This window comes from Nothobranchius furzeri, chromosome 13 (genome assembly GCF_043380555.1).
Source record: "Nothobranchius furzeri strain GRZ-AD chromosome 13, NfurGRZ-RIMD1, whole genome shotgun sequence".
Lineage (NCBI taxonomy): Eukaryota > Metazoa > Chordata > Actinopteri > Cyprinodontiformes > Nothobranchiidae > Nothobranchius > Nothobranchius furzeri.
The window spans coordinates 60,128,151-60,155,008 of record NC_091753.1 but is presented as its reverse complement, the minus strand read 5'-3'; the positions used below and the strand labels follow the sequence as shown (position 1 = coordinate 60,155,008).

At 45.2% G+C, this 26,858-nt stretch overlaps 1 protein-coding gene across 4 annotated transcripts in view; it reads right to left on the bottom strand.

Moving 5' to 3' along the window:
- pak4 (p21 protein (Cdc42/Rac)-activated kinase 4) overlaps nt 1-26,340 on the bottom strand; it is a 59,578-nt gene extending 33,238 nt beyond the window's left edge. Inside the window, exons 1-6 of one of the 4 annotated variants that reach the window (XM_054742262.2) lie at nt 26,191-26,326; nt 6,787-6,856; nt 1,170-1,406; nt 855-1,057; nt 551-743; nt 218-451 (exon numbers count right to left, since the gene is read on the bottom strand). In XM_054742262.2, the coding sequence (XP_054598237.1) occupies nt 218-451; nt 551-743; nt 855-1,057; nt 1,170-1,370 (831 nt within the window). In that variant the 5' untranslated portion in view covers nt 1,371-1,406; nt 6,787-6,856; nt 26,191-26,326. Of the gene's footprint in view, nt 1-217; nt 452-550; nt 744-854; nt 1,058-1,169; nt 1,407-2,798; nt 6,728-6,786; nt 6,857-9,316; nt 9,449-26,190 lie in introns of those variants that run through there. The other 3 variants (XM_054742261.2, XR_011516106.1, XM_054742264.2) reach the window with 3 other exon arrangements.
- Nucleotides 26,341-26,858: the final 518 nt, after the last annotated feature.

The following is a 26,858-nucleotide window of genomic DNA, read 5'->3' as shown; positions in this document are numbered from 1 at the left end:
AGAGGACCCGAGCTCGGATGGATGAGACCACCCGCGGAGGGGGAGATGGGATTTTTTAAAATTAATAATATATATAAATAATAAATATTAGTTAATAAAATGTTGTAAATTGGTCACGTTGACCCGATCTACAACATAAAATAAAAAGAGGACTCTGATTTAAAAAGCAGGACCAACTTTGTCCTTCAGAGCACCCGTCTATGTCCGTTTGTCCTACCTGTCCCGTGGGACTGCGTCCACAGTCGCTGTCTGTCCTCGGGTACGTATTAAATGGGCGCGTGTTCTGCTGGGCCGTCTTCATCACCCCCTCGGTTATCGGCAGGTTCGGGGTTCGAATGTTCGGCCCTGAGAGGGGCCGCTTGTCCCTAGGAGACTGAGGACTGCCGTCTCGTGCCACATAGCTGGACTTTGGCCTGTGCTCCCCAGCCAGGTCCCTGCGAACCACCTGATCCTGGAGAGATTAAACGATTGATGGGAAAGCCGACCAAACTTTCATGTACCAGATCATGAGCATGCATCGTTACGGCAAAATAAAACCAAAGCCCCTCACCTGGTCTCGATGATCTCTGTGAAGGCCTGGAGGATGGCCTGGACCAGTTCTGTTCCCGTGGGCTTTATAGGGCTCCTGGCCCCGAGGCTGCTGCTGGGGCCGACCCTGGACCTCATCTCTCTGAGAGGGGTGGACTGCTCGCTGACTCTGGCGAGGGTCACCTCTAGGCTGGTGGTCTTGCCTGTGTCGGTCCCTGAGAATAAGATTGATGCATTCAAAGGGTTTCACGAAGGAAAGCTGACCTTAAATTCTCCTAATTCCCAACAAACATCCATCAGGCTAGGCCCCGGGTTCTGACCGGTACCTGTCTGGATGAGAGTAGTGTCTGTGGTGGGGGTCTCCGTTCTCCTGCCCGCCTCCACCCGAAGAGCTCGAGTCCCTACGGAGTGGAACAGGAGGGCTGTGTCTCTGCAGGGAGTTTGAACGAATCACAGACATGTTGTCAAACTCATCCAGGAGCCATGTTAAAGAGCCGTCTGCTCCCAGCTTGCTGCCGCGCACGATCGTCTGGAAATTTCAGGAACAACATTTAGAGGCAAATACCAGAAACTTCAGCTGCTGCCATAAAAACATCCAAAGTAGTTGAGTACTGGTTTAATTTATCTTTAGCACCTCCCACCTTTCGTGGTTCAACATTAGTAGTGACTGTCGCATCGATGAAAGGTTTGGGCCGCTTGGCCGTGTCTTCGATGAGTGACTGCCATTGCTGTGGCAACCCAACAAACTTCTGCTCCTGCTCATCAAAATCCGTGTGAACCCGATGCTCAAAGTTAGACGGAGCAGAGATCTTGATCTGAGTTTTTTTCTTCTTAGAGAACATGATGGTGGCTGTGATAGCAACACCTGGGCATCAGATCTGCAGACGGGAAGAAAGAAAAGGACAAAAATGACAATAAAGTTTAGCTTTACATAAGCAAGATGACCCTCTGATGTCGGCACAGATTTTCACTGCGAGGGACATCTCAACACAGTTACTTTATTCATCTTATAAGCAAATAAATGATTTTAGTCTGAGATCTAGAAAAAGTCATTTTACATAATTATTCTCTAGACCCCCAAACAAGTCGGTAAAAGGAAATAATTCACCACATTAAAACGGACGTGTGTGCACTGGAGTAAAACACTAAAGCAACACTAGAGAGTTTAACACGTTTAAGTAGGGATGTACATAGTTAACCGGTTAATTGCCGTTAATGCTGTAACCTGGTGACATAGTTTTGCCCGGTTGCACGCGGGAAAATCCAAGGCTACCTATATGAGAACACTCTAGGCCCGGTCCAGGCAGAGCGGAGCCGATGCTGGTGGTGTTTAAGGGCCATTTGATGACTTGACTGGATGATGGTTGAAAAGGAAATCTACCAGAGTAGACCATCAAAATGAAAATAAGCTTTTGTTAAAAAATAAAAACATCATGCTTGCTTAGAATGAGGATTGTTGTAAAGACACGGACACTAGTCAGAGACTCGATGGAACCTGCTGGGTTTAATTCAATTCAGTTTTTTTATAAAGCGCCAAGTCAGGACCAGAGTCGTCTCAAGGTCCTGCACACAGTAAACAACACAGGTCAGGCCGGGTCATGAAGCCAGTCAGTAACAAGTTTCCTGTATAAGGAACCCAGCAGGTTGCATCGAGTCACTGACTCGTGTCCGTGTCTTTACAGCCATCCTCCTATAGGAAATCCTATATAGGAAACTTGTTACTGATTGGCTTAAACTGTATGGGATGTTTACTGTGTGACGGGCCTTCGGGTGACTCTTGTAGTGATTTGGAGCTAAATGAGTAAACTTGAATTGAATTGCACTTACAGTAAATAAGCAATTCAAAAGACATCATTTAGTTCATGTTTATGTTTAACTAGTACAGTTAAAGATTGTTTTAAGGTCTGAGGAGACTTCAGTCAGTGGCAAAACCTCCAACAGTGCTTAGAATAAAGATTATTTGCATCATCATGTTGGACTTTTCTTTTTGAAGTGTTAAGTGTCTTGTTACACATTAATATTTAGTTTCATAGGTATTCCGGGGTAGACCTGGACACCAGTCCCCCACAGCATAGATGAGTGAGCTGAATCGATCCGTCAGTCGGTCAGTCTTCGTCTCTTAGGGTCCATAAAATCTTGCACACATTTCCATATTGCCCATGTGAGATATTACAGCCAGTAACGGTCTGCCTCCTTAAGTAAAAGGTCAGCTGTAAACACGTGTATAATCAGCAGCAAGCTACGGTTCCAGTTATGATGCATTCAATTACCAGCGAAAACAACAGGATTTCCCAGTGCCTGTTCAGCTGAACCACTGGCCTTTTCCAGTCACCAGAAAAGAAACTGCTGCATCCTAGGGATGTAAGAAAATGTTGATTATGGCAATATATCGTGATATTTCCCCCAGCGATATTATATCGATAATCAAAAGCTGTGTATCGAAAATATCGATATCTTGCAGAAATGTATTGATATTCAAAAGTCGTGTATCTAATTTTTGGAAGATCTTACATGGAAACATTTGTGTATTTTCTTTTCTTGTGGTGCAATTCAAACACTGACCACTAGTTGGCAGCAGTGTGCAATGGGTTTTGTTTCTACCATTGAAATGCAAATCCCTCTGTTACGGTTAAACATGTTAAGTATCAGTTTGGACTGTTTATTGAATTTTCCTATAATAAATTTAGTCAAAAAAAATCACCTAAATGGTATGACTGAATGTATCGCAATATATCGTGATATATTGTATCGTCTCCCCTGTATCGTAATACATATTGTATTGCCAGATTTTCACCAATACACATCCCTACTGCATACTAAATGGTTTTGTGGCAGAGACTTAAATCATAGACACACCACTGGTCACTATGGTTTTATTAACCACATCCTGCTGATAGAAGAGAAGCTTGTTTCAACAACGTAGTGAAACAGATGCCTGCTGGTGGCCAGAAGCAGATCTGAATACCGTTTCTGCCTGTTGGTGCGTTCTCCTCTCGTTTCTTCTTCTTCAGTAAAGACCAACAACACAGAACCATAAAAGGAAAGTGTGGATGTGAGATTAGGCGGGCCGCAGTGGGTGGTTGAGCGAACTCAGGAGGTCCGGGTGGGTCATGAAATAAAGGCCATGAGTCATGCTGCCTTGAAGACTGCTGTCTTTCACAGCAGGAGTGTTTGAAGTTAAGTGAGACCCATCCAGGAACTAGCTGGGAAAATTGTTCAGAGCCAAAAACACAGCGGCAAACCCAAACACATCAAGACACTGGATTAGAGAACAGCACTGCACGCCAGTACCACCCTCAAACAGTCGGGACAGAGGAGTGAGATAGCAACAGTTAATAATCCTGGGTGTGGTGGTTGCAGATTTATTATTCTGTTACAAGCTTCCCTTCGCAGAATGAAAACATAAATCAACAAACTCCAAAGGCTCCATGAAATCACTAGATGCTGCAATCGGGTGTTTTCCGGACATCGGAAGGGTTTACTGCTATCCAGCAGCCAACTTCAAACTGAATATGGAGTTTAAAATGTCCCTCAGGATCCAGAAGCTGCAGACGTATTACCACCGTCTTCACCCTCGTCTACCTTCATTCTAATTTGATCAGCTTCCAGTCAGGTTTTATTCTCAAGCTAAAACGTGATTCTCAGAAATTCTCCTACAAATGAGTCAGACATGTTTTTATTAAGCAGTTAAACACGGACCAGTGTTTCACTCCAAGTCAAAAATTAAACCTACACCAGAATCACAAGGAATCTGTGTCAGCAGCACATGCAAGATGTTTCTAATTGATGGTGTTGTCACGTAACTGGAAACTGACAATGTCTCTGCTGGTCTCCTACGTCTCCCAAAGCTCTCTCCTTTCCAACATTTTTGAATCACAAAAAACAAACTGGGAAGGGCTCCAGAAGACTATGACGCCGATGTTTCAGGCCCCACACACAAAACGGGCCACACGCTAGATCTTGCTTTCTCCTTGGGACTAAAAATCATCATTTACATGTTGAAGAGGTTCATGTGAGTGGCCACAGCTGCATTTTCTTTAATGTCCTATCTAATGTTGAATCTGTCCCTCAACCTAAAATCAAAGAGACGTGTCATTAATCAGTCAGCAGTGGATGGACTTTCTAGATTATGACAGCAGCTGATCAAAGCTTGTTCATCCAATAACTGAACTAGCAATGCTGGAGTATCTCAGATATAGTAGCACCTGTTAAGAAGGTTGTTTTATCTAACAAGAGGAAAAGTCCTTGGATTAATCCGAACATTTAGTCTCAGAAGGACATGCCGCAGAGCCGAGAGACGTTGGAAGTTGACTAGATTAGAACGTCACAGGCTGCACTTGAAGGGCTTTTTTGTTAACACGTGAAGAATCTAGATGAGAGGAGATAAAGGCATGAAGATCCATTTAAAGTTCATGTTTTGACACCAACCTTCGCAGTTTGGAGATATTTCTTAAGTGATAAAAACTGTTGCGGACCAATGTTTCTGAGTGGCCTTCAAGAGACATTGATGTTTATGTTTATTTATTTAGCAGACGCTTTTATCCAAAGCGACTAACAGTTTATAACCTATAGGACATGTTGTGATCTGTGGGGGAAACCGGAGTACCCGGAGAAATCCCACGCATGCATGGGGAGAACACGCAACTCCACGCAGAAAGGCCGAGCCGAGTTTCGAACCTGCAACCTTCGTGCTGCGAGGCAACAGTGCTAACCACTGCGCCACCATGCAGCCCAATTGGTCATTGGACATTGATTGGTCAAAAACACCCAAATTCCTTAAGATTGTCATGATGGCAGAAGATAAATGACCAAGTTTTTGACTAATCAGGGGAACCGTGCTCTCAGGGGCAACGATCAGACATTCAGTCTTTTCAGAGTTTAACAGAAGGAAGTTATCTTCTAGCCAGCTGGAGATCGCTGATAGACACTCTAGTCATTCAGTTTATAGAACTCAGAATCCTTAAAAGAGCAGAACAGCTGAATATCATCTGCATATAGGTGATAAGAGACATTATGAAAAGAATCAATTATCTGTCCAAGAGGGTGTGTGTACAGCAGAAACAACAGTGGACCCAAAACAGAGCCTTGGGGTTCCCCACAGAACAGATGGGTAGAATCTGACATGATTTGGTTTCTACAGAACCTGTAACTTCTGTTAGAAAGGTACGATCTAAACCAGTCTAGACCAGTTCCAGAGATCCCCACCGAGTCACCAAGTCTGTTAATGAAGGTGCTGTGATCAACAGAGTCAGAAGCTGCAGAAGATCTAACAATACTAACACTGTAAACTCCCTGTTGTCTGCAGCCATCATGATGTCACTGGAAACTTGAAGCAAAGCTGTTTCTGTTGAACGCTTTTTACCAAAACCAGGTTGGAATGATCAAAGCTGTTGTGTAGTTCCAGAAAAGTCATCAGCTGATCTGCCACAACCTTTCCCAATGTTTTAGAGATAAAGGGTCATTTAGAAATGGGTCTGTAGTTTTTAGGCTGAGATGAGTCCAGACTGGGTTTAAGGATGGGTTCAATAACTGCATGTTTGAAAACAGATGGTACAGAGCCAGATTGTAGAGATACATTTATAAAATCTACAATGCATGGGCCCATTTGGTCAAACATCCTGACTAACAAGATAGTAGGAATGAAATCAGCAGGGCATGATGTTGGTTTCATGTGTTTCTAAATGAGGCAAATGTCGTGGAAATATACTGTGAAGGGCTGGCTGGCATCCAGTTTCTTAGTTAAATGAAAGGACGACTGAGTCTATAGTTTAGACCCCCGCAATCACCATGGCTCTCACTCTGTTTGTGACCTTTTAACCTTCAACCCTAAACAGTACGTGACAAGGCTCAGGGTAAAGCTAGATGCTGAACTCTCAATGGCCCCACAGATTAACTCAGTCATGAGGGCTTGCTCTTACCAGCTTTGCCGCCTTACTCGCCTTAGACCAATCTTGAAGCGGAGGCATTTGGAGTCAGTCATCCATGCTTTCATTACCTCTCGCCTGGACTATACAAATGCCCTCCTAGTTGGCACTCCGGTCTCTGCCCTGAATCGGCTGCAGGTAGTCCAGAACGCTGCTGCCAGGTTCTTGACAAACATGCACCGATGTAGCCATATTACCCCTGTCCTGGAAGCTACTGACTTTTGTCTTTAAAGCACTCAATGACCTGGCAATTCCCTATCTCTCTGACCTGCTCACTCCATATGTACCCACGTGCACATTGAGGTCGGCTGACCTCCTGCTGCTTTGCACTCACCGGAGGCGTTACAAATCACGGGGTGAACGAGGATTAGTACATGCTGCCCCAAAGCTGTGGAACTCTCTACCTGAAGAAGAAGAAGAAGAAGAAGAAGAAGAAAGAAGAAAGAAGAAGAAAGAAGAAAAAAATATCATTTCTAAAGCGCCTCTCAAGATAAAAATCACGAGGCGCTTCACAAAAACAAAAAATGTAAAAATTTAAAAAAGAATTTAGAAAATGTTTAAAAATATATTTAAAATGAGCAAAAACAGACAATTGTGATTAAAATGTAAAGAAAGAGAGAGAGTGAACAGGAAAGAGGGAAACCAGTGGATCCTGAGGAAGGTGGGATAGGTGGGGAGAGCAGAATAAAGAGAGAGAGGTGAAGAAGGTCATACAAAAGCCAGCTTGAACAAGTGAGTCTTCAGCTGCTTTTTAAAGGAGACCACTGAGTCCACTGATCTCAGGCTCAGGGGGAGAGAGGTCCAGAGTCTGGGGGCCACAGCAGCAGGTGATCTGTCACCTTTGACCTTTAGCCTGGTGCTGCACAACCAGTAGGCTTTGATCACTGGACCTCAGGGACCTGCTGGGGGTGTAGGGACTAAGAAGATCACCAATGTAAGATGGTGCTTGTCCATGTAAGGCCCTATAGACCAGAACCAGGATCTTGAAATGAACCCTGAAGTTGACTGGCAGCCAGTGAAGCTGGAGGAGAAGCGGGGTGATGTGGGTGTGTTTGGAGGACTTGGTCAGAAGCCGAGCACAGGCGTTCTGAACCACCTGTAGACGGTTCAGGGAGGTTCTGCTCAGACACGTGAAAAGAGAGTTACAGTAGTCTAAGCGTGAGGAGATGAAGGTGTGGAGAACTGTCTCAAGTTCAGAGCGGGACAGAATGGGACTCAGCTTAGCAACGTTCCTGAGATGGAAGAAGGAAGAGCCAACAAGAGAACTGACATGAGAATCCAGGGTGAGAGCTGGGTCAAAGGTCACGCCAAGATTCCTGACAGAAGGTTTGGTGTGAGAAGCAAGCTGACCAAGAGAGTCTCTGACTTTGGGAACCAGCTTGTCTGGGGCACAGATGAGGATCTCAGTCTGATCTTCATTCAGCTGAAGAAAGCTCCCACCATCCAGGTTTTGATAGAGTCTAAGCAGGTGTGTTAACTCAGGCAAAGAAACAGGAGCAAAGCTGTCTAGGATGATGGGCCTGGTTGGAGTCGGCAGAGGCAGCGATAAGGCTGAAGGAGAGATGCTAGATCTAACCTTATTGACTTTGTCCACAAAGAAAGACAGAAAGTTCTCACAGTCTGTAACAGAGTGGATGGAGGCTGTAGGAGAGGCAGGAGAGACGATGCTGCTGATGGTGTTAAACAGCACCTTGGGGTTCCCTTTGCTCTGGGACACCAGGTTGGAGAAATAGGAAACCCTGGCGTCTCTGACTGCAGAGTTAAAGGATGTCAGAAGATCCTTTAGGTGCAGCAGATGGACGTGGAGATGGGTTTTCTTCCACAAACGCTCAGATTTTCTGCATTGGTGCTTCAGGCTGCGAAGGCTGTCATTAAACCAGGGAGTAGGGTTCACTGCAGGAACTGATCTGGTTCTGACAGGACAGATGTTGTCCAGAATGGAGAGGCAGTGCTCGTTAAACTGAGAAGTTAAGGAATCTGGGTCGTTATCAGAAGAACAGGGTGGATCAGAAGCAGCAGAAACATTGCTAGCTGTGCTCTCATTAAGAAAACGAGAACTAACCATACGGCGAGCAGGAGGTGGGGACGCAGAAACTGAAGAGTTAAAGAAAATGCAATGGTGATCTGAAGTATAAACGTCCTCAGGACAAACACTGTCAGCATTTATACTCAGGGTAAAAACAAGGTCTAGAGTGTGCCCCCTGGTGTGTGTGGGGCCAGAAACATGCTGGGTAAAGCTGAAGGAGTCCATAAGGCTGGAGAAATTCATGGCAAAGTGATCAGAGGGATCATCAACGTGGATGTTAAAGTCACCAACAATCACCAGTCTGGACAGCTTCACAGTGGAGGATAGAAAGTCACTAAACTCCTGAAGGAAAGAGCTGTTTGGACCAGGTGGACGATAGACCACAGCACAGTAGAACGGGTCCTTACGCCCGACTTTAATCAGCTGCAGTTCAAAGGAAGCAACGTGACCAGAGGTTGTAGAGCTACATGGAAGATGGTCTCTGAAAACAACAGCTAGGCCTCCACCACGACCAGAACCCCGGGGCTGGCTAAGAAAAGAATAACCACTCGGGCAGAGTTCAATCAGAGCAGAATAATCAGATGTTTGCTGCCAAACTTCAGTCAGAAACAGAAAATCCAGGTTTTTAGACAGAATTAGATAATTGAGCAGGAAGGACTTATTGTTAACAGAGCGGGTATTTAATAGAGCCATACTGAGTGAGGTGGAGGAATCAGAAACTACAGAAACAGCTGGAGTTAGTGGACATAAATTAGCAGGGTTAGATCCATGGTGTTTATAAAAACCACTTATAGAGGGAACAGGAGGAGAAACCACTGAGGAACGAGGATAAACCGACCTTAAAATACTTGGACGGAGAAATGGCCTGGCAGGAATGCGGAAGTGGCGCTCAGGTCACCAAACAAAGGAAGAGAAGCTAGAAGATCACGCCGATGTTTACCAGATAAACCACGCTTTAAGAGAAGTCTTATTCTCACCTGGATTCCTGCTCGTTTACCTCTTTTCCTCCAACGTTTTCCCGGGACCGGACAAACATAGTCGGAGGCTGGCAGCTCGGGACCGTCGACTGGTTCCGGGCCGGTGTGCCGCTCAGGTAAACAAACAGGAAGGTACGTCCTCGGTGCATGTTGGGCGATCGTGAACGAACGGAAGGACAAAAGAGTGTTGCGATCATTGGAGATGGTAGCAGGGACACTACTGAAGAGGATCGCAGACAGGAGCAAGGTGGAAAAGAGGAGGTTAGTGGAGAAAAGTTTGAAAAAGTGGCCGGTGACCGCGGCTAAGCCAAGCACAGGCGCCATCTTGTTACCAACCAATAAATGTCAGCATAAGTTCGACGGACTCCATCATCACTGTGTGAAGTACTCGTCGTGATTTGGTGCTATATAAATAAACTTGAATTGGATTGTCTGTAAAATTTACAGACATCATATGTGAAATCCATGGTACATATCAAATGGGATCAGAAATAACCTTCAACGGCTCAGACTCCCATTCTTTTTCACTGTAGGGGACCCATGGTCTGGAAGTAGGCGTGGCTTAGGCTTCCCATGTGAATGTGCCGTGATGAACAGGCAGAAAGAAGAGTTCAGCTTTTTCAAAGTGAGGACATTTTTGGGTCCTCACTTTATTTTAGAAGCATACCAGAAGCTTACTCTACCAGTTAGAGGTATGGTGTGAAATAAGTTTTAGTTAGGAATAGATCAGTGTTAGTTATGTTTATGGTTAGGCATGGTGAAACCACAAAACTGGTTTGAAGTCAATGGAGGGTCCTCACTCTGATAGAAAGACAGAAGTGTGTGTGTGTGCGTGTGCGTGTGTGTGTGTGTGTGTGTGTGTGTGCGTGCGTGCGTGCGTGCGTGCGTGCGTGTGTGTGTGTGTGTGTGTGTGTGTGTGTGTGTGTGTGTGAGATAACTGTGCTGTTAACAGTTGGAGCCTAGATGTTTGCCTGCTGGAGCTAGAAACATTAGTTGGAGCTGGACTCCCAGCACATTCCTGGGATGCCAGCTCAGCCTGAAGGCTCGTTTTTGGCTCCAGAACCAACGACTGCTCATGCGAGGCGTTGGTTCTGGAGCAGAGAAGCTGGGCTGGGACTAATCTGCTCCATCACATCAGTTTGGCTGTAAGAAGCTTTATTTATGTTTATGTTGTTTGTGTTTATGTATTTAGCAGACACGTTTGTCCAAAGCCACTTACAAGTGATAATCGGCATGTTGCCCTTGAGGCTAACGACAACAATAACAACAACAACAACAACAACTTGACATCAATCATGGAGAGGAGGGAACAAAGATGGTGTTTGTTGTCTAGAGTGAGTTTGGAAAGGTGTGTTTCTTGAATTTCTCACAGCGTTTTCATATGATTTAAGTAGCTCTGTATATATTTGATGATTTATAGTTGTTTTACTCTTTCTCCATCTCCGCTCTGCAACGCTGCAGTTTCTCTTTAGTTTCTTTAGATTTTCATTTCTCCACGGTGAAGCACACTTTGAATATAGATTATGATTTTAAGTGGAGCGAGCAGGTCGAGAGCGGATTTCAGTCTACTGTTAAAATCACTGACAGTAAAATCACAAGAGGCAGGTACCGGAGGGGGAGGGATCTTTCTAAAACCTTCGAGAAAACCAGCAGCCACTTCAGGGCTGAGATGATGCTTCCTTACAGTTCTCACGGAGGGTTCCAGCTGGACAAAGCTGGTGATGCTACAAAAGCAAGATCTTGTCCAGTGCTGAGGTAAATTACTCTGACTGTGAAAAAGCTTTGCTGGCCACCATGTGGGCAGGTAAACTCTTCTCCAACTACATCAGTGGACAGAAAATCATTGTTGAAACTCAACATCAGCCTGTGACCTTCTTGAATAGTCAACACATCAGAGATGGTGTGATGACCAATGCACACATTGTGTCATGGCTGTTAGCTCTTCAGAGCTTTGATATCGAGGTGCGCTATGCTCAGAACCGCCGTAGCCCTCTTGGCATGGGTCTGGCTGCGGCACTGCTTGTACAACACTTCTGCATCAGTCCTACCAGCTAACCCTCCCCAGACCCTGCTGAACCCCAATCATCACTACTTTGACCTAGCTCTCTGTGAGGGCATGCCAACAGTGTACGTTGAGGCAGCTCCTTTCGACAAGGTGCTGAACTGAGTTCGGTCACAGGTGTTGTTTGGCTGAGCGCTGACCAGAAAGACTCTTGGTGCTACCATTTGGGCCCTCAGACCTCCCAGTTTGCAGAGGTGGCCGGGATCCTAATAGTCCTACAACATGCAGCCGATGATGGTGTACACAAGCTGGTGATCTGCACTGACTCGGACTACGCTCGGCTCAGTTTCACCTGCCATCTGCCCTCTTGGAAGAGTAAAGGGTTCTTGACTTCCAACCCAAAGCCCGTTAAACAGAGACCTTTTCATGGCGTTCGATGCCTTGGTAACTTCCCGGTCTTTTCTGACCACGACCTGGTCAGTCTCCAGTCTCAGGACCTGCAGTCAGCAGGATGATCCTGTACTTTTCTGATCCTGCAGCCCATCTACCTTCTTCTGCCAAGCTTGGTTCAGTTCCTGAGCTCCGTGCTGTCGTTCGTGTTCAAGTCACACTGAGAATGGTTAAGGGGTGCTTATGCACGTTTCTAAGCCTCCATCATTGCCTGTTCTTGTGGCGCCTCCATCCCTAAGGGAGGTATGATCGCGTAAGTACATGACTCTCCCTCAGCTGGACACAAAGGGGTCCAAGCCACGTTTGGAGCCCAGAGCCAGGTTGCTTCCTGGCCAGGGATGCGTAGAGACATCTCGGACTACATCCAGAGCTGTTTGGTTTGTTGTCAATTTCAGCCCTCAAATCCCATCCACAGAGCTCCTCTTCAGAGCAGGGGACCGTCTTCAGCGTTGTCTGACCTGCAATTTGATTGGGTGGGGCCCCTGACTAAATCCAGCAGGGGCAAGGTACTCACAGAGACGGGGATGGGAAGCTTCCGTTGGTCCTGGTAGCTATTCGAGCCAGTCCTCATGAGTCTACGGGCACCTCCCTGTTTGAGATCATGACGGGTAGACAGATGACCTTGCTGCTCCACCTGCTCTATCAGTCAGTTGAGACCAGTGCTGCTCTGGCTTGCACTAACGATCAGTACTTGGAAAACTTGAAGGACCATCTGCTTGCAGCATTTTCGTTTGCAGAGATGGATCTGGGGAAACCAGCTGAGGGCAGGAGGGCTTATGATCAGAAGGCCTCACATGCTGAACTTCACATGGAGGCTAAGGCCTGATTCTACAACTTTGCTCACAGTCCAGTCAGACTGTTGAGACGAAGGTCACCACTGGGAGACTGGCTAAGAAGCTTCTACCAAAGTGGTCAGAACCGTACCTAATCGCTGATAAACTCTCACCTGTCGTGTATCAGATCAACATCACCAAAGGTCAAAAAGATCTCGTGTACAAGTGGGTCCACAGAAATCAAGTCAAACCTCACAAGGGTTACGCAAACGTTATGGTGATACCAGCCCTAGAGCAGCGTATACACCTCCAACCGTACGGGGGTGGGGGGCTTGGGTGGGTTGAGTTGCGATCTGACTCCAGTTATGCAGGTTCTGGGTGAATGCGTGGCTGCCTACCTACATGTAATTATGTCCTAGTCCATGTTACGTTTATGAACGGACTTGGCTGGCATTGATGATGTGACATGTTTTATATCAGCAAAGAGCTGTTACAACCGCTTAGATTAATTCAAGTTTTTTGTATATCAAACTTTTACGCCTTTTTTTTAATTTTTACAATCAAATTCATTTTTCTGATATACAATTTTGTGATTTTTATAATTTCACATTACTGTTCTTCACATTCATTTACACAATTTTTTACCTCACCATTCAGTTAATCTACATACACACTGTTCCTTTAATTTTTTTACCATCTCGCATCACTGTATGAGTCTATCGTATTGTGTGTCTCTAACGATGTCCTAAGCCTCCATGTGTCCACAGCAATGTCAGAGGTCAACAGACAGTCAAGTGTCCAGTATTATATGTATTTGTAGAGATAAAAATAATAATAATTCAAGGAAAACTGCAGTTTGGGCCTACTGTTGGCTAGGGCTGTAGCGAAGCCTCGACGAAGTCGACGGCTCGATTCTAAAAATTTGTCGAGGTCAGATCCGGAAGTCGACGCACCACGCCCACTTGTTGCATCCCCAGGAGTTTGTAAATAGAGGAGGAATCTGCCTGTTTTTCCTCTAGTTCGCCCTCTTCTCCGCCTTCACTAACATCTCCGCCAAATACCGAAGACCCGGAACAACGTCCGTCCACTACTAGATTCCTTTCCTGTTTTGCCCGCCTTCGTCTCCCGGCAACGGACAACAACTTCCGGGGTCAGATGCGCTGCTTCGTCTCTACCGCAGATGTAGAAAATCACCGGGAGCGTTTCTCCCTTCATAAAGGAGCTTCTTTCAGACATGAGGAGAGCTGTTTTGGTGGTAGCAGTCTCTCCTCCGTGCTGGTCTGTTTGCTGCTGGGTGTTTTTGGTTTATTTAAACTTGTTAACTTGAACTTAACGTTGGTAAAGCTACTGTTAGCGTCTTCGCTAACAGCTTCTTGCGTTGGGATAAGCTGTTACGTTTTGGTTTAGAGTTCATCTTTTTTGTGGTGTAGAACTCCCTTTCATTACATTTAGAGTGTTGTGGGTTTTCGGTTTAGTGTAAAATATCACCTTGAGTTTGGTTTAACCCGTAACACCACTCGCCTCACGCACATAAGTGACCAAAACAAAGCAGCATGGAGACACTCCATCTTCTACCACCTCTCAGGCAGCAGCCTGCACTCCCAAGTTCTACACGTCACCAGAACATAACCAACCAACACAATAAACGCAGTGTTATACAAAATGGAAGGCCTGTAGTGTTTATTCTCTTACAGTAAGAATTTATCAATTTTTTTGAGGAATTTATTTGAGATTTTCTGGTTTTTGTTAATTGTGCAATAGAAAAATAATCATTAGATTAATTTTCTAAATAGTCATTAGAATAGTCGACTATTCGATAAAATAATCGTCAGAATAATCGTTTTAAAAATAATCGTTTACCCCCAGCCCTACTGTTGGCACCATCTAGTGTGCGTTAGTAATCCACTGTCAAAAAAATGGAACGGTCACTTCTGATTGGCTAACAGCAGCACAGCTCTTCAGACCAACAGAACAAATATTACACCGTTTCCATGGGAACCAGACTTTAATTTGAGGTGCTCATATTTGGTGTATTCTGTGTCTTTTACTTGTGATCATGCTCTAGTGTTTCTACCTGATGTGTTCTCAGAATCGAACTCTAGAAAAATGGTTTTCATGGTTTTCCTCGGAGCTGAGAGAGGAAGCAGCCTCTCTATTTGTGAGTGAACGTGGGGCGAGGTTTGATTGTGCAGATAAAGCTTGTTGCTGTGGGGATTTTTCGGTACACGGCACACTACCGGCTCTAAATAATAACAAAAAGAATGAATGATGAACTCCATTCAGGAAAGTCATCCCAGCTTGGGTTGATCTGTGTAATCTTAACCTCGCTGATTCGTCTGCTCTCCTTTCTCTGCCGTCCTTATCGTTGAACTTTCCACATTCCTCCACCGGCTCTGAACGTGCACTCCCATTGGCTGCGGCGCTGCATGTTTTGTTTAAACTTGGCCTCCAGATTGGCAGGTTTGTGCGTCTCTGGCTGCGATACGTTAAGTGCAGCGGTTCCTGGAGTATTTTTACTCTCAGAGGAATGCCAGCAGGCTGCCTTCATCTGACGTGTTGTTGTGTGATAACACGACTCTCACAGAGACAGGACAACCAGGCTGGCCTTATCTTTACAGTTGTGTTGTGTTTAGGTGAGAATAGAGACACTTAGACCACAGTAACTCCCTTCATTTTCTAATGAAATATAAAGAACAGCAAGCGACCGTCTCTTCTGATGTTCAGCACCTGCTGGTGTTTTAGACCTACATGTGAATAAATGCGTTTCTACAAGCAGCCCACGTGGACGTGACTGACAATGGAACGGATCCCAAACGCAGCCTGGCGGCGTTCCTGATCCAGACTTTTCTAACTAGTCCATGACTGGTTATCTGTTTGCTGATGAATCTGTTTACTTTAGCGTGCAGACGCGGTATTTCACACCGGCAGGCCTCGCTCACACAAACGCTCCAACTCCAGCCAGAGGTTGTGCAAGAACCAGTGACTACATAAACATTTAAGGCTCGACCTTTTCCATTCAGCTTTAAAGCAGACGGATGTTCTTGTTAGCGTTACGTTGATCCGTTTCTGAGCGACTTTTAGTTTTAACACATTTTTCACACACAAAAGACGCTCAGCACCATGTGACTCAGCAGGTGAGCATCCACCTGCATCAGGCTTTGGTTTACAACCAGTGTGGGCAGTCAGGCCTGCTAACCTCACACGGTGATGTCACGATACTGAAACCATCCGTGTGAAAGCTCCTGCTCTGGTCTGGAGCTCAGACTCCTGCTGCTGGCGTCAGCTGGAGCTTCAGATGGTCTGGGGAGCAGAAGACCTAACCTCTAGGTTTTATGTTTTTACCTGGAGGGACAGTTGGGACTAGTTGGCTGAAACTTCTCTGGGTTTTCTGCTTCAGAGGAAACAAAAGGACGACCTGAGTCAGAGTTCCTCGTGAAGCAGCGCTGGAGAGCAGGAGGGGTCCGCCTCCTCTGTGGACATTAGGGGTGGGGGTAGGGTCATCACGGTGTGAAAATGTAACCTCACGGTTATTGTGACCTAAATTACCACGGTTTTTGGTATTGTTGCGGTATTTTTTTAAACGTGTTACATTTTCAGACAACTAAATAAACCCTGTATATCAGGAAATATTGTCCTCAGTTTGTGTCTAAATGTTGCCTAAAATGTGTTATTTTGTATTTATGTTGTTTATTTGTTTACATTTTTCCCCTTTAGTCTTTAAAATACCAATATTTGCCCATAACTTCTTATTTTATGTCTGTTTGGTGTCACCATTTTAACAATATTAGATCAGATGATACTCAGTACTCAAGTAGCCTTCTAATCAGATACTTTTTTACCCTTACTTGAGTAATAAACCCTATATCAGGAAAATATCGTCCTCGGTTTGTGTCCTTCCAGTGAGCTTTGCAGATGTGGGAAAATGTCATCAGGCAGTAATCGTTGTTAAATTCATAATTATTCTCGGAGAGAGACCAACTCTTATCTGCCCCTGGGAGCCCCGTAATGCATAGCGTCATTTCAACATGGCGGTGTCCGCGACACGGTTTATATGCAGGTAGCGGCGCTGCGGCTGCTTTATATAGCGACTCGTTGCATTCTCCCTCAACCCAAATCCTCGGATCACGCATTTTAGCTAAAGTGCTAACGTTAGCTTGCCTTGCGTTGACTGTAGAGTTGTGGGTGATGGTCACGCAGATGTGTCCTGAGATTGAAGCGTTGCTGCCTTTCACAGACACTTTTTCTGCACGTGCTGCAAACAGGATAGCCGTCTTCTATCAGCTGTCCCTCGGCATTCTTCACATATCCAAAACATGCCCGTACTTCCCACTTTGTCTTCTTTGAGGGATAATAAATGTCCTGAGCGCTGCCGTCTCCTCCTTTGGCCATTATTTCAGCTTTAGCTTCAAGAAAGTTTTGGTTGTAAACAACAAAGTGCGCATGTGCCGCCGGCAACTTCAGCAGATGATACGGTGGCTGGTAAGGGTCACCGCGCCTACACCGCAGCCACGGTAATCCACCGAGATGAAATAGTTTTAAAAAAAACAAGACGGTTATTATTATTGTCAACTTTTTTACCGGGGTTTACCGCTACACTGGTTACCGTGACAACCCTAGGTGGGGGTGAGCAGGAGTCTCAGGTGGCATCAGTGCCAGGTTCTGATATTTTACGTTTCTATGGCCTCTAATCAAATAAACGGACTTTTAGGGATGCACGTTTTCCAACATTTGTTTAACTGGTTATTGTAGCAATTAAACAGTTAATACTCGGTTAACCGTTAACTCTCCCTTAAAATATAAAATTCCAACATGTGGGCTAGAAAAGTCCCACATGATCCGTTTTCAACAGTACACTGGGCATAGTTACTCCCTCTGCGCTGACTCCAGTTGGGTTTGGAGAGAGGGTAGACCCAGCCAAGATGGTGGCAACGCTGTTACGCTCTCCAGCGCCCAATGGGACGTCTATGTATTCATGTCTATGCCAGCAAATGCTGCAATATATTCTATGCCACTGGAGGGCACAAGAGTGCTGTTGACTCAAAAGACCACAGAAGAAGAGGTGAGTTCGTCACGGACATGAATCAAATCCATTTACTGTGAATGCAGATGTAGTGGTCAAGAACGAGCGCAGCGTGGGAGCTTTTGTTCTCGGTGAACAGAATGAGCCCCACGTCGGAGCGCGTAGCCTGACAGAACTCGGAAATGAAGCTATGCAGCAAAGTGAGCCGAGACCAGCAACATGCCAGTCTGCCATGATGTCTGCCTCCTAAGAGTTATTTGTCAGAGACTCTTGGTCAACTTTCTAGTCACACCAAACTAGGATGTCCCGATCCCATCACATGATCGGAAATCGGCCCTGATCACGTGGTTTCAGACTGATCGGGACTCGGGCTTTACTTCCCGATCCAAGCCCCGATCCGGACTCAGATACTGGGTTCAAATTACAGGAGAGCAACTTGGTTCCCCTTAAAGGTTATCAAGCTCCCCTGATGCCCTTAACTTACACACCCAGGAGGAGCACAGAGACCCAGTTTCTACCTGTATTATATTATTTATATGGACTCAGCGTAGCGGGGGTTCTTTAGAGCAGAGATGCAGAGCGGCAGGCAGACCGCTGATTATCCATGAACTCCAGCTGCGTTCTGCACACGGCCACAGTAACGCTCGTCACTGGTGCAGCCGGGCAGCGCGGCACACACTCCGTCTATTTTTAATTACATACTCGACTCTGTCTGAATCAATACGAAGTGTGTTTATGGTCCCTGAACAAATGATAATGACCCGACCCGCACTCTCAGTGTATCATTCATCCGTTCACACACTCAAGGTGATGAGCTACGATGTAGCCACAGCTGCCCTGGGGAACACTGACAGACAAGAATCCTAAATTCTTCTGGTTAAACATTCAAAGATCAGTCAGCTTGATGTTCTATATTTATATAGAATCATCACATCTGATTGGTCGTAATTAAACCCCCAGTTCGTTACACCAGCAACAGGTCAGTGTGCCATGATGTCCGTGTAATTATTTAGTTCAACGTAAGAAAATTGTTTTTTTAACCGTGGCCTCCAGAATGTGCTTATAATTGTGCAATCACAAGCGGTGCTGTGTAACTGATGCCAGACGGTCCGCTGACCAACACCTTCTGAGTCTGTCGTCCCTCTCGCTTTACTTCTGGTTCATAAGTGTGACGAGTGTGGGACTTTAGTTGTGCGTCAGAATTATTTTTACAAGAGTAGACGAGAAAAGTGTTATTTACAGAGGGGGCAAATGTTGGTGTGCGTCGGGGGATGGGGTTGGTTTCCAGTTAACCTGCTATTAACCGTTAAGGGGCGTCAATACCTGGTTAAAGATAGGGCTGGGGGTAAACGATTATTTTTAAAACGATTATTCTGATGATTATTTTATCAAATAGTCGACTATTCTAATGACTATTTAGAAAATTAATCTAATGATTATTTTTCTATTGCACAATTAACAAAAACCAGAAAATCTCAAATAAATTCCTCAAAAAAATTGATAAATTCTTACTGTAAGAGAATAAACACTACAGGCCTTCCATTTTGTATAACACTGCGTTTATTGTGTTGGTTGGTTATGTTCTGGTGACGTGTAGAACTTGGGAGTGCAGGCTGCTGCCTGAGAGGTGGTAGAAGATGGAGTGTCTCCATGCTGCTTTGTTTTGGTCACTTATGTGCGTGAGGCGAGTGGTGTTACGGGTTAAACCAAACTCAGGTGATATTTTACACTAAACCGAAAACCCACAACACTCTAAATGTAATAAAAGGGAGATCTACACCACAAAAAAGATGAACTCTAAACCAAAACGTAACAGCTTATCCCAACGCAAGAAGCTGTTAGCGAAGATGCTAACAGTAGCTTTACCAACATTAAGTTCAAGTTACCAAGTTTAAATAAACCAAAAACACCCAGCAGCAAACAGACCAGCACGGAGGAGAGACTGCTTCCACCAAAACAGCTCTCCTAATGTCTGAAAGAAGCTCCTTAATGAAGGGAGAAGCGCTCCCGGTGATTTTCTACATCTGCGGTAGACACGAAGCAGCGCATTTGACCCCGGAAGTTGTTGTCCGTTGCCGGGAGACGAAGGCGGGAAAAACAGGAAAATAATCTAGTAGCAGACGGACGTTGTTCCGGGTCTTCGGTATTTGGCGGAGATGTTAGTGAAGGCGGAGAAGAGGGCGAACTAGAGGAAAAACAGGCAGATTCCTCCTCTATTTACAAACTCCTGGGGATGCAACAAGTGGGCGCGGTGCGTCGACTTCCGGATCTGACGTCGACAAATTTTTAGAATCGAGCCGTCGACTTCGTCGAGGCTTCGCTACAGCCCTGGTTAAAGAAACGTTGGTAAACGTGCATCCCTACTCCTCACTAGCAGACTGTCTGGGTATCGATGCGCTTCACCTGCTGGTGCGCACTCCCGCTGCCACGTCTGCTCCCCAGCAGACCAACTCCTCCCGACGCAGCGCCACACACGCATCTCTGCGCAAGAGGCGCATCACTGCCGTGAAGAGCACCGCACAATCAAATCAGCTGTGTTCATGATCTAAAACATGCAGGAGATGGGCTGGAGGCAGACTGCAGCGCCAGGTATGTCAGCTCAATTTTCTTCTAAGTCCAACAGTGACAGCCTGCCACTCTGAAGTTGCAAGTGCAATATTCTAGCCATAGAGGGTCTGATGACATTTCATCAACCCTGTAAAGGGTCATTTTAGGACAGGCAGGCTCAAGACAATGGTTTAAAAATATGAAAAGGTTGCATAGAAGAAGAAGAAGAAACGATATTTTCTAAAGCGCCTCTCAAGATAAAAATCACGAGGAGCTTCACAAAAACAAACATTTTAAATATAAAAACACATTTAGAAAATTATTAAAAATACATTTAAATGAGCCAAAATAGACTCTTGTGATTAAAAAATGTAGAGAGAGAGAGAGAGAGAGAGAGAGAGAGAGAGAGAGAGAGAGAGAGAGAGAGAGGGAGAGAGGGAGAGAGAGAGAGAGAGAGAGGGAGAGAGGGAGAGAGAGAGAGAGAGGGAGAGAGGGAGAGAGAGAGAGAGAGAGGGAGAGAGAGAGAGGGAGAGAGAGAGAGAGAGAGAGAGAGAGAGAGAGAGAGAGAGAGAGAGAGAGAGAGAGAGAGAGACCACATCAGGACCAGAGTCGTCTCAAGGACCTGCACACAGTAAACAACACAGGTCGGGTCATGAAGCCAGTCAGTAACAAGGTTCCTATCTAAGGAACCCAGCAGGTCGCATCGAGTCACTGACTCGTGTCAGAGTCTTTACAGCAATCCTCATACTAGGGAAAGGTGTGGAGAGCAGAACAAGGAGAGGGTGATGAAGGTCAGACTAAAACCAGCTTACAAAGGTGTTTTCAGCTGCTCTTAAAGGAGACCACTGAGTCCACTGATCTCAGGCTCAGAGGAGAGAGGTCCAGAGTCTGGGGGCCACAGCAACAGATGATCTGTCACCTTTGACCTTTAGCCTGGTGCTGAACAACCAGTAGGCTTTGGTCACTGGACCTCAGGGACCTGGTAAAGTATTCCCATGTAAGCAGACTCAGAGGCTCCAGGGACCTGCTCTGTGTGCAGCACTATCTGGGAAACGTTGGAGGAGACGCAGTCCTGAGAGAACTGGCTAGTAATCCTCCTCCCTGATTCTCCACCGTTAGCTCACGCTGCAGCTTCACAACAACTGGGGCTCTTCGTTTAGCGTTTCTGTGGTCGGGTCCTTTTGTCGTGGCTTAACGGCTTACACATTAGTGTCGGCACGGTCGGGCTTGGTCGGGCTGGATGGCGTGAGTTCGGTCTCAGACGGGCGGTATATAAATCCGAGGGACTTCTCAGGATTTATATGCCTGTGGGCGGAGTTTAATACGCGCAGGAAAGTCCGCCCCATAAGGTCAACAACAGGCGAACACGAGCTGTGTTGCTTTGAGACTCTGAACCACATCATTTTATTAATTTGCTGTGTGTCCTTGTAATCTTGTGCCACACACACACACACACACACACACACACAGCTCTGTGCTACAGACAGAAGTTTACTCGCAGATCGGAGGCGGTAGGCGTCATTTCAGCCGGCCAATCAGTCCGTAGTGTCGCCTCGGTCCCGGTCTGACCGCTGGGGAGAAGGTCTGAGAAAAACAGCGGCCTCGGCACCGAAAACGCAGATCTGACCTGTGTGTGAAACCAAATTCCGGTGCCGTTGGATCCTTTTTGGGGCCGTGCCGACGCTAATGAGCAAGCACCAAAGTGAGAAGGGGGTTTCTTTGCTTTAGTCCTGGCTGGTAGCCTGGTCTCCTGCCAGTTCCTCTCCTGTCATCATTTAGAAACTATTTGCTATCTCGGTTGAAGCACCGTGGTCAGCGCTAACATTTCATCAGCCTTTGGCGTCTGAATGAGAACATATTTCTGTACTTGCTTCAACCTTTCACAAGAACCACATAAAACACGTTGTTATTACGTTATTAGCTACGATTCCGTTTTATTACAGCTTTTCTCCTAAAGCATCACTGCACCCTCCAAAACTTTCATTTCAGTGCTGACATCTGTACATCAGTACTGATTCAGAGTTAACAGGATACTTTTACAGACAGAGAAACGTTCTCACTGCTAGGAAATCTGAGGCAGTTCCAGGAATTAAACACCTCTCCTTGTATCTATTCCCTGTGGACCGACATGCACCGAGACCACCAGAACTCAGCAATGCCAACTAACCCTTGTGGTCATAACAAATGAGCACATACCACCAAGTCATGCACATCCTCTACAACCCCAGATATCTTACTGGTCAACACTCCTCATCCACTTAGGTCAGAAAGTAGTTAAAGGTGCAATTTTTGTTCTTAGAAGCCCTTCAAGCAAGGCAGCATTCTTTGCTTTAGGCTCCTTCCTGGAGGCACAGGATCTGCTGGAGCACAAAATGGTACAACACTGGCTTGCAACACACACACATATAGGGTTGTCACGGTAACCGGTATAGCGGTAAACCCCGGTAAAAAGGTTGACAATAAAAATAACCGTCCAGTTTTTAAAAAACTATATTATCTCGGTGGGTTTACCGTGGCCGCGGTTTCGGCGCGGTGACCCTTACCAGCCACCGTCGCTTCAGCTGACGTTCCCGCGGCGCGCACTTTTTAGTTTGCAACGGCACCAAAACTTTGAAGCTGAAATAACGGCCAAAGGAGGCGACGGCAGCGCCCAGGACATCCATCAGCCCTCAAAGAAGACTAAATCGGAAGTATGGGTATATTTTGGATTTCTGAAAAATGCTGAGGGACAGTTAATAGAAGACGGCTATCCCGTTTGCAGAACGTGCAGGAAACAAGTGTCTGCAGAAGGCAGCAACACTTCAAATCTAATGGCACATCTGCGTGACCATCACCCACGTCTCTACAGCCGGTGCAAGGTAAGTTAGCATTAGCATTTTAGCTTAAATGCATGACGCGAGGACTTTTGGTTGAGGGAGAATGCAACGAGTCACTATATACTGCAGCCGCAGCGTCCTCTGGCAGCATTTAAACCGTGTCACGGACACCCTGTTGCTGGATGAAGCATCTTATTTGTTGATGATGAAGAGAAATAAACAATTAGTTCCTTGTCATGGATTTGTTTACTTATTCAATGCCATTTATACTTGAACATTTGGATTTGATTACATAGTGTAGTAGTTATTTTAGTAAGTTGTTTAAAGTGGATATTTATTTTAAATACATATTTTTTAAGGTTGACTTGTACAGTGCTCAAGTCAAGTGTGGACTGGAGTTTTAGATTTTCATTTTGATAATGAAGAAAACAAGTATATGAGAAAACAAGTGGTGTTTCTTTGATTTGTTTACATATTGTTTATGTTTTGAATGTTTGGATTTGTATCATTTAAACCTGCACTGACTACTGTAACATGTTCCAGAAAAAGAAGCTGTTTGTTCCTTTACTTGTGAAAAGTTGCACTTTTGCTAAGGCTTTGTGTTATTTTAGGTTTAATAAACATTGTTAAACCTTTTCAGAACTATTTCAGTTTGTGTAGAACAGGACTATCAATGCTTTCTGAACATATGCAACACCGTTTAAAAAATACCGCGATAATACCGAAAACCGTGATAATTTTGGTCACAATAACCGTGAGGTTAAATTTTCATACCTTGACAACCCTACACACATATAAACACTAGGGGCTGCATGACTTAATTTTTTTTAGAATCGACAGTCAAGTAATGAAAATCGAGTCAACTTTGACTAGTCGTTGATGACGTCATACACCTGAAGCGACGGGGGGGGGTCGGTTGGTTCGCTGGAGTTTTTGACAGTTAAAATTTAAAATTGCGCCCACATTTTCAAAGTTAAACACATTTCTTTTAACAACGGTAGTTTCTGCTTCAGCCCTCTCCCCCCTCCCCCTGCATCAGCCCTCTCCCCCTCCCCCTGCATCAGCCCTCTCCCCCTCCCCCTGCTTCAGCCCTCTCCCCCCTCCCCCTGCTTCAGCCCTCTCCCCCCTCCCCCTGCTTCAGCCCTCCCCCCCCTCCCCCTGCTTCAGCCCTCTTCCCCCCCCCCCCCCCCCACCCCCGCGCAGCGGCAGCAAACTCACTGATGCGCCTGCAGCCTCTCGGAGTTCCTGCTGCTCTAAACATTAAAATAATTATTTCATTTTCTGTTCCTCACTTCTGATTACCTTCAATGGTGTCTGTTTGTTGCAACCAGCAGGTACAAAAACTAACTTGTTTTTATTTGACTATTTTTCTGTCCTGCCTGTTTATTATCTTCCTGCATCTCCTCTCAATCCTAAAGAGAAACTGCTACCTGGGTTCATATATATTCACCTCATGAGTTACCTTTGAACTGCAGTTCTAAAAGATCTACCGACCGCTAAAACAGCGGAGTGCTCACCGGCCTCATCGGTGAGGTGCGTCACCGAGGACAAAACAGGTGATGCGCCCCGATCCACAGCAGCGAAACGCATCAGGCACAAATAAAAGACAGAAAACATAAAAGGAAATGAGCCGACATGAACGATCGCGTGCTAAATTAGTTTTTGAGGTGGCAACACCTGATTTGATAATGTTACTGTGGCCGTGCTCAGGACGCAGATGTCTGGAGCGCGTCAACAATCAGAGCTTTGCATGCGCACGCTGGTTAAGGTTAGGATGGGGGTGAGGGGAAGGTTAAATTGCAAGAGGGTAAAGGTCACAATTTGGTTAAATGTCCGTTTTACGGCGGGTGTCAGTACCGACGCTCTGGCACAGCGCGTTGCCTCCCGACGCGCAGGAGCTTGTCACCTGCTGACAGCAGGCTGCTGTCTTTTCCCAGGACTGCATATTGCCGGTCCTTATCACGTGACAGCGACTAGTCGATGACAGGCATAACAAGTCACTATAGAGCGGTGAAGTCGACTAGTGACTAGTTCATACAACCCCTAACATACACACACACACACACACACACACATGTACATGCACGCACACACATATATATATGTACACACACACACACACATATGTACACAAACACCAAGATAAGTACATAAACATAAACACACACACACACACACACATGCACATACACACGCACACACACACACATATGTACACACACACCAAGATATGTACATAAACACACACACACACACACACATATGTACACACACACCAAGATATGTACATAAACACACACACACATATGTACACACACACCAAGATAAGTACATAAACACACACACACACACACACACATATGTACACACACACCAAGATAAGTACATAAACACACACACACACACACACACACACACATATGTACACACACACCAAGATAAGTACATAAACACACACACACACACACACACACACACATATGTACACACACACCAAGATATGTACATAAACACACACACACACACACACACACACATATGTACACACACACCAAGATAAGTACATAAACACACACACACACACACACACATATGTACACACACACCAAGATAAGTACATAAACACACACACACACACACACACATATGTACACACACACCAAGATAAGTACATAAACACACACACACACGACGTTGTCATCCAACTTAGAAATAACAAATCTGTATAAAACTTTTCACAAAGCCCCCAGAATAACTCTTTCCTTTCCTCCGATAACGACCTCGTTTCCTGGATGCGCCTCCAGGCCGAGCACCGAGCTCAGAGGGATTTAGAAAATAAACACTCGTCAGGTACAATTAGTTTACACGACTTTTCGCAACTTTTCCCACAAGTGACTTCCCGCACCTTGGAGCGACTAAACACGGGAAAACGGCCAACCCTCCTCTGGCCTGCGGCGGTTATCTGCACACAGCAGACAGAAACGATGCTGATCGAGTCTTTTCCTGATCAGCTCGGAAAGAGAGCTGGAAGCGGCTAACATTAGCCGCTATTAGCGACGGGACGAGCGCAGAGCTTCGCCGAACAACACGCTTCAAGTTCGGTTGTTACAGCCAAGAGAGCACTCACCCAGGAAGCCCAGAAGAAAAAGTCTCCCTGCAGCCTCTGGTTGGCGTTGGCGAACTTTAATGTGTGTAGAAAAGCATCCGCGGGCTAACTTTGGGCAAACTGAGTGACATTAGCCGAAGTCTCTCACTTTCCCAACGCCATATTGAACAGGGAAAAAAATGAGTTCATCCGGGAAACTTCGAGGAGCATCAAAGGTATGGAACCCGGAAAATGCCAAGTGCAGCATAAGGAAAATATCTATGGTGGCAGTTCACCACTTAACTTTGTACCATTTTAAGCTGGTCACTGGACTTAAACTGCAATAAATAACTGGAAAAATTGGGGTGTTCTAAAACTTTTGACCGGTAGTCTTTTATATATATATATATATATATATATATATATATATATATATATATATATATATATATATATATATATATATATATGTATATGTAGATATATGTATATATATATGTATATGTAGATATATGTATATATATATATATATGTATGCATGTATGTATGTATATATATATATACATATATGTATATGTATGTATATAGATGTATATATACATCTATATACATATATGTATATATATATATATATATGCATATATATACCTATATATATGTATATATATAGGTATATATATACATATATATATATATATACATGCATATAT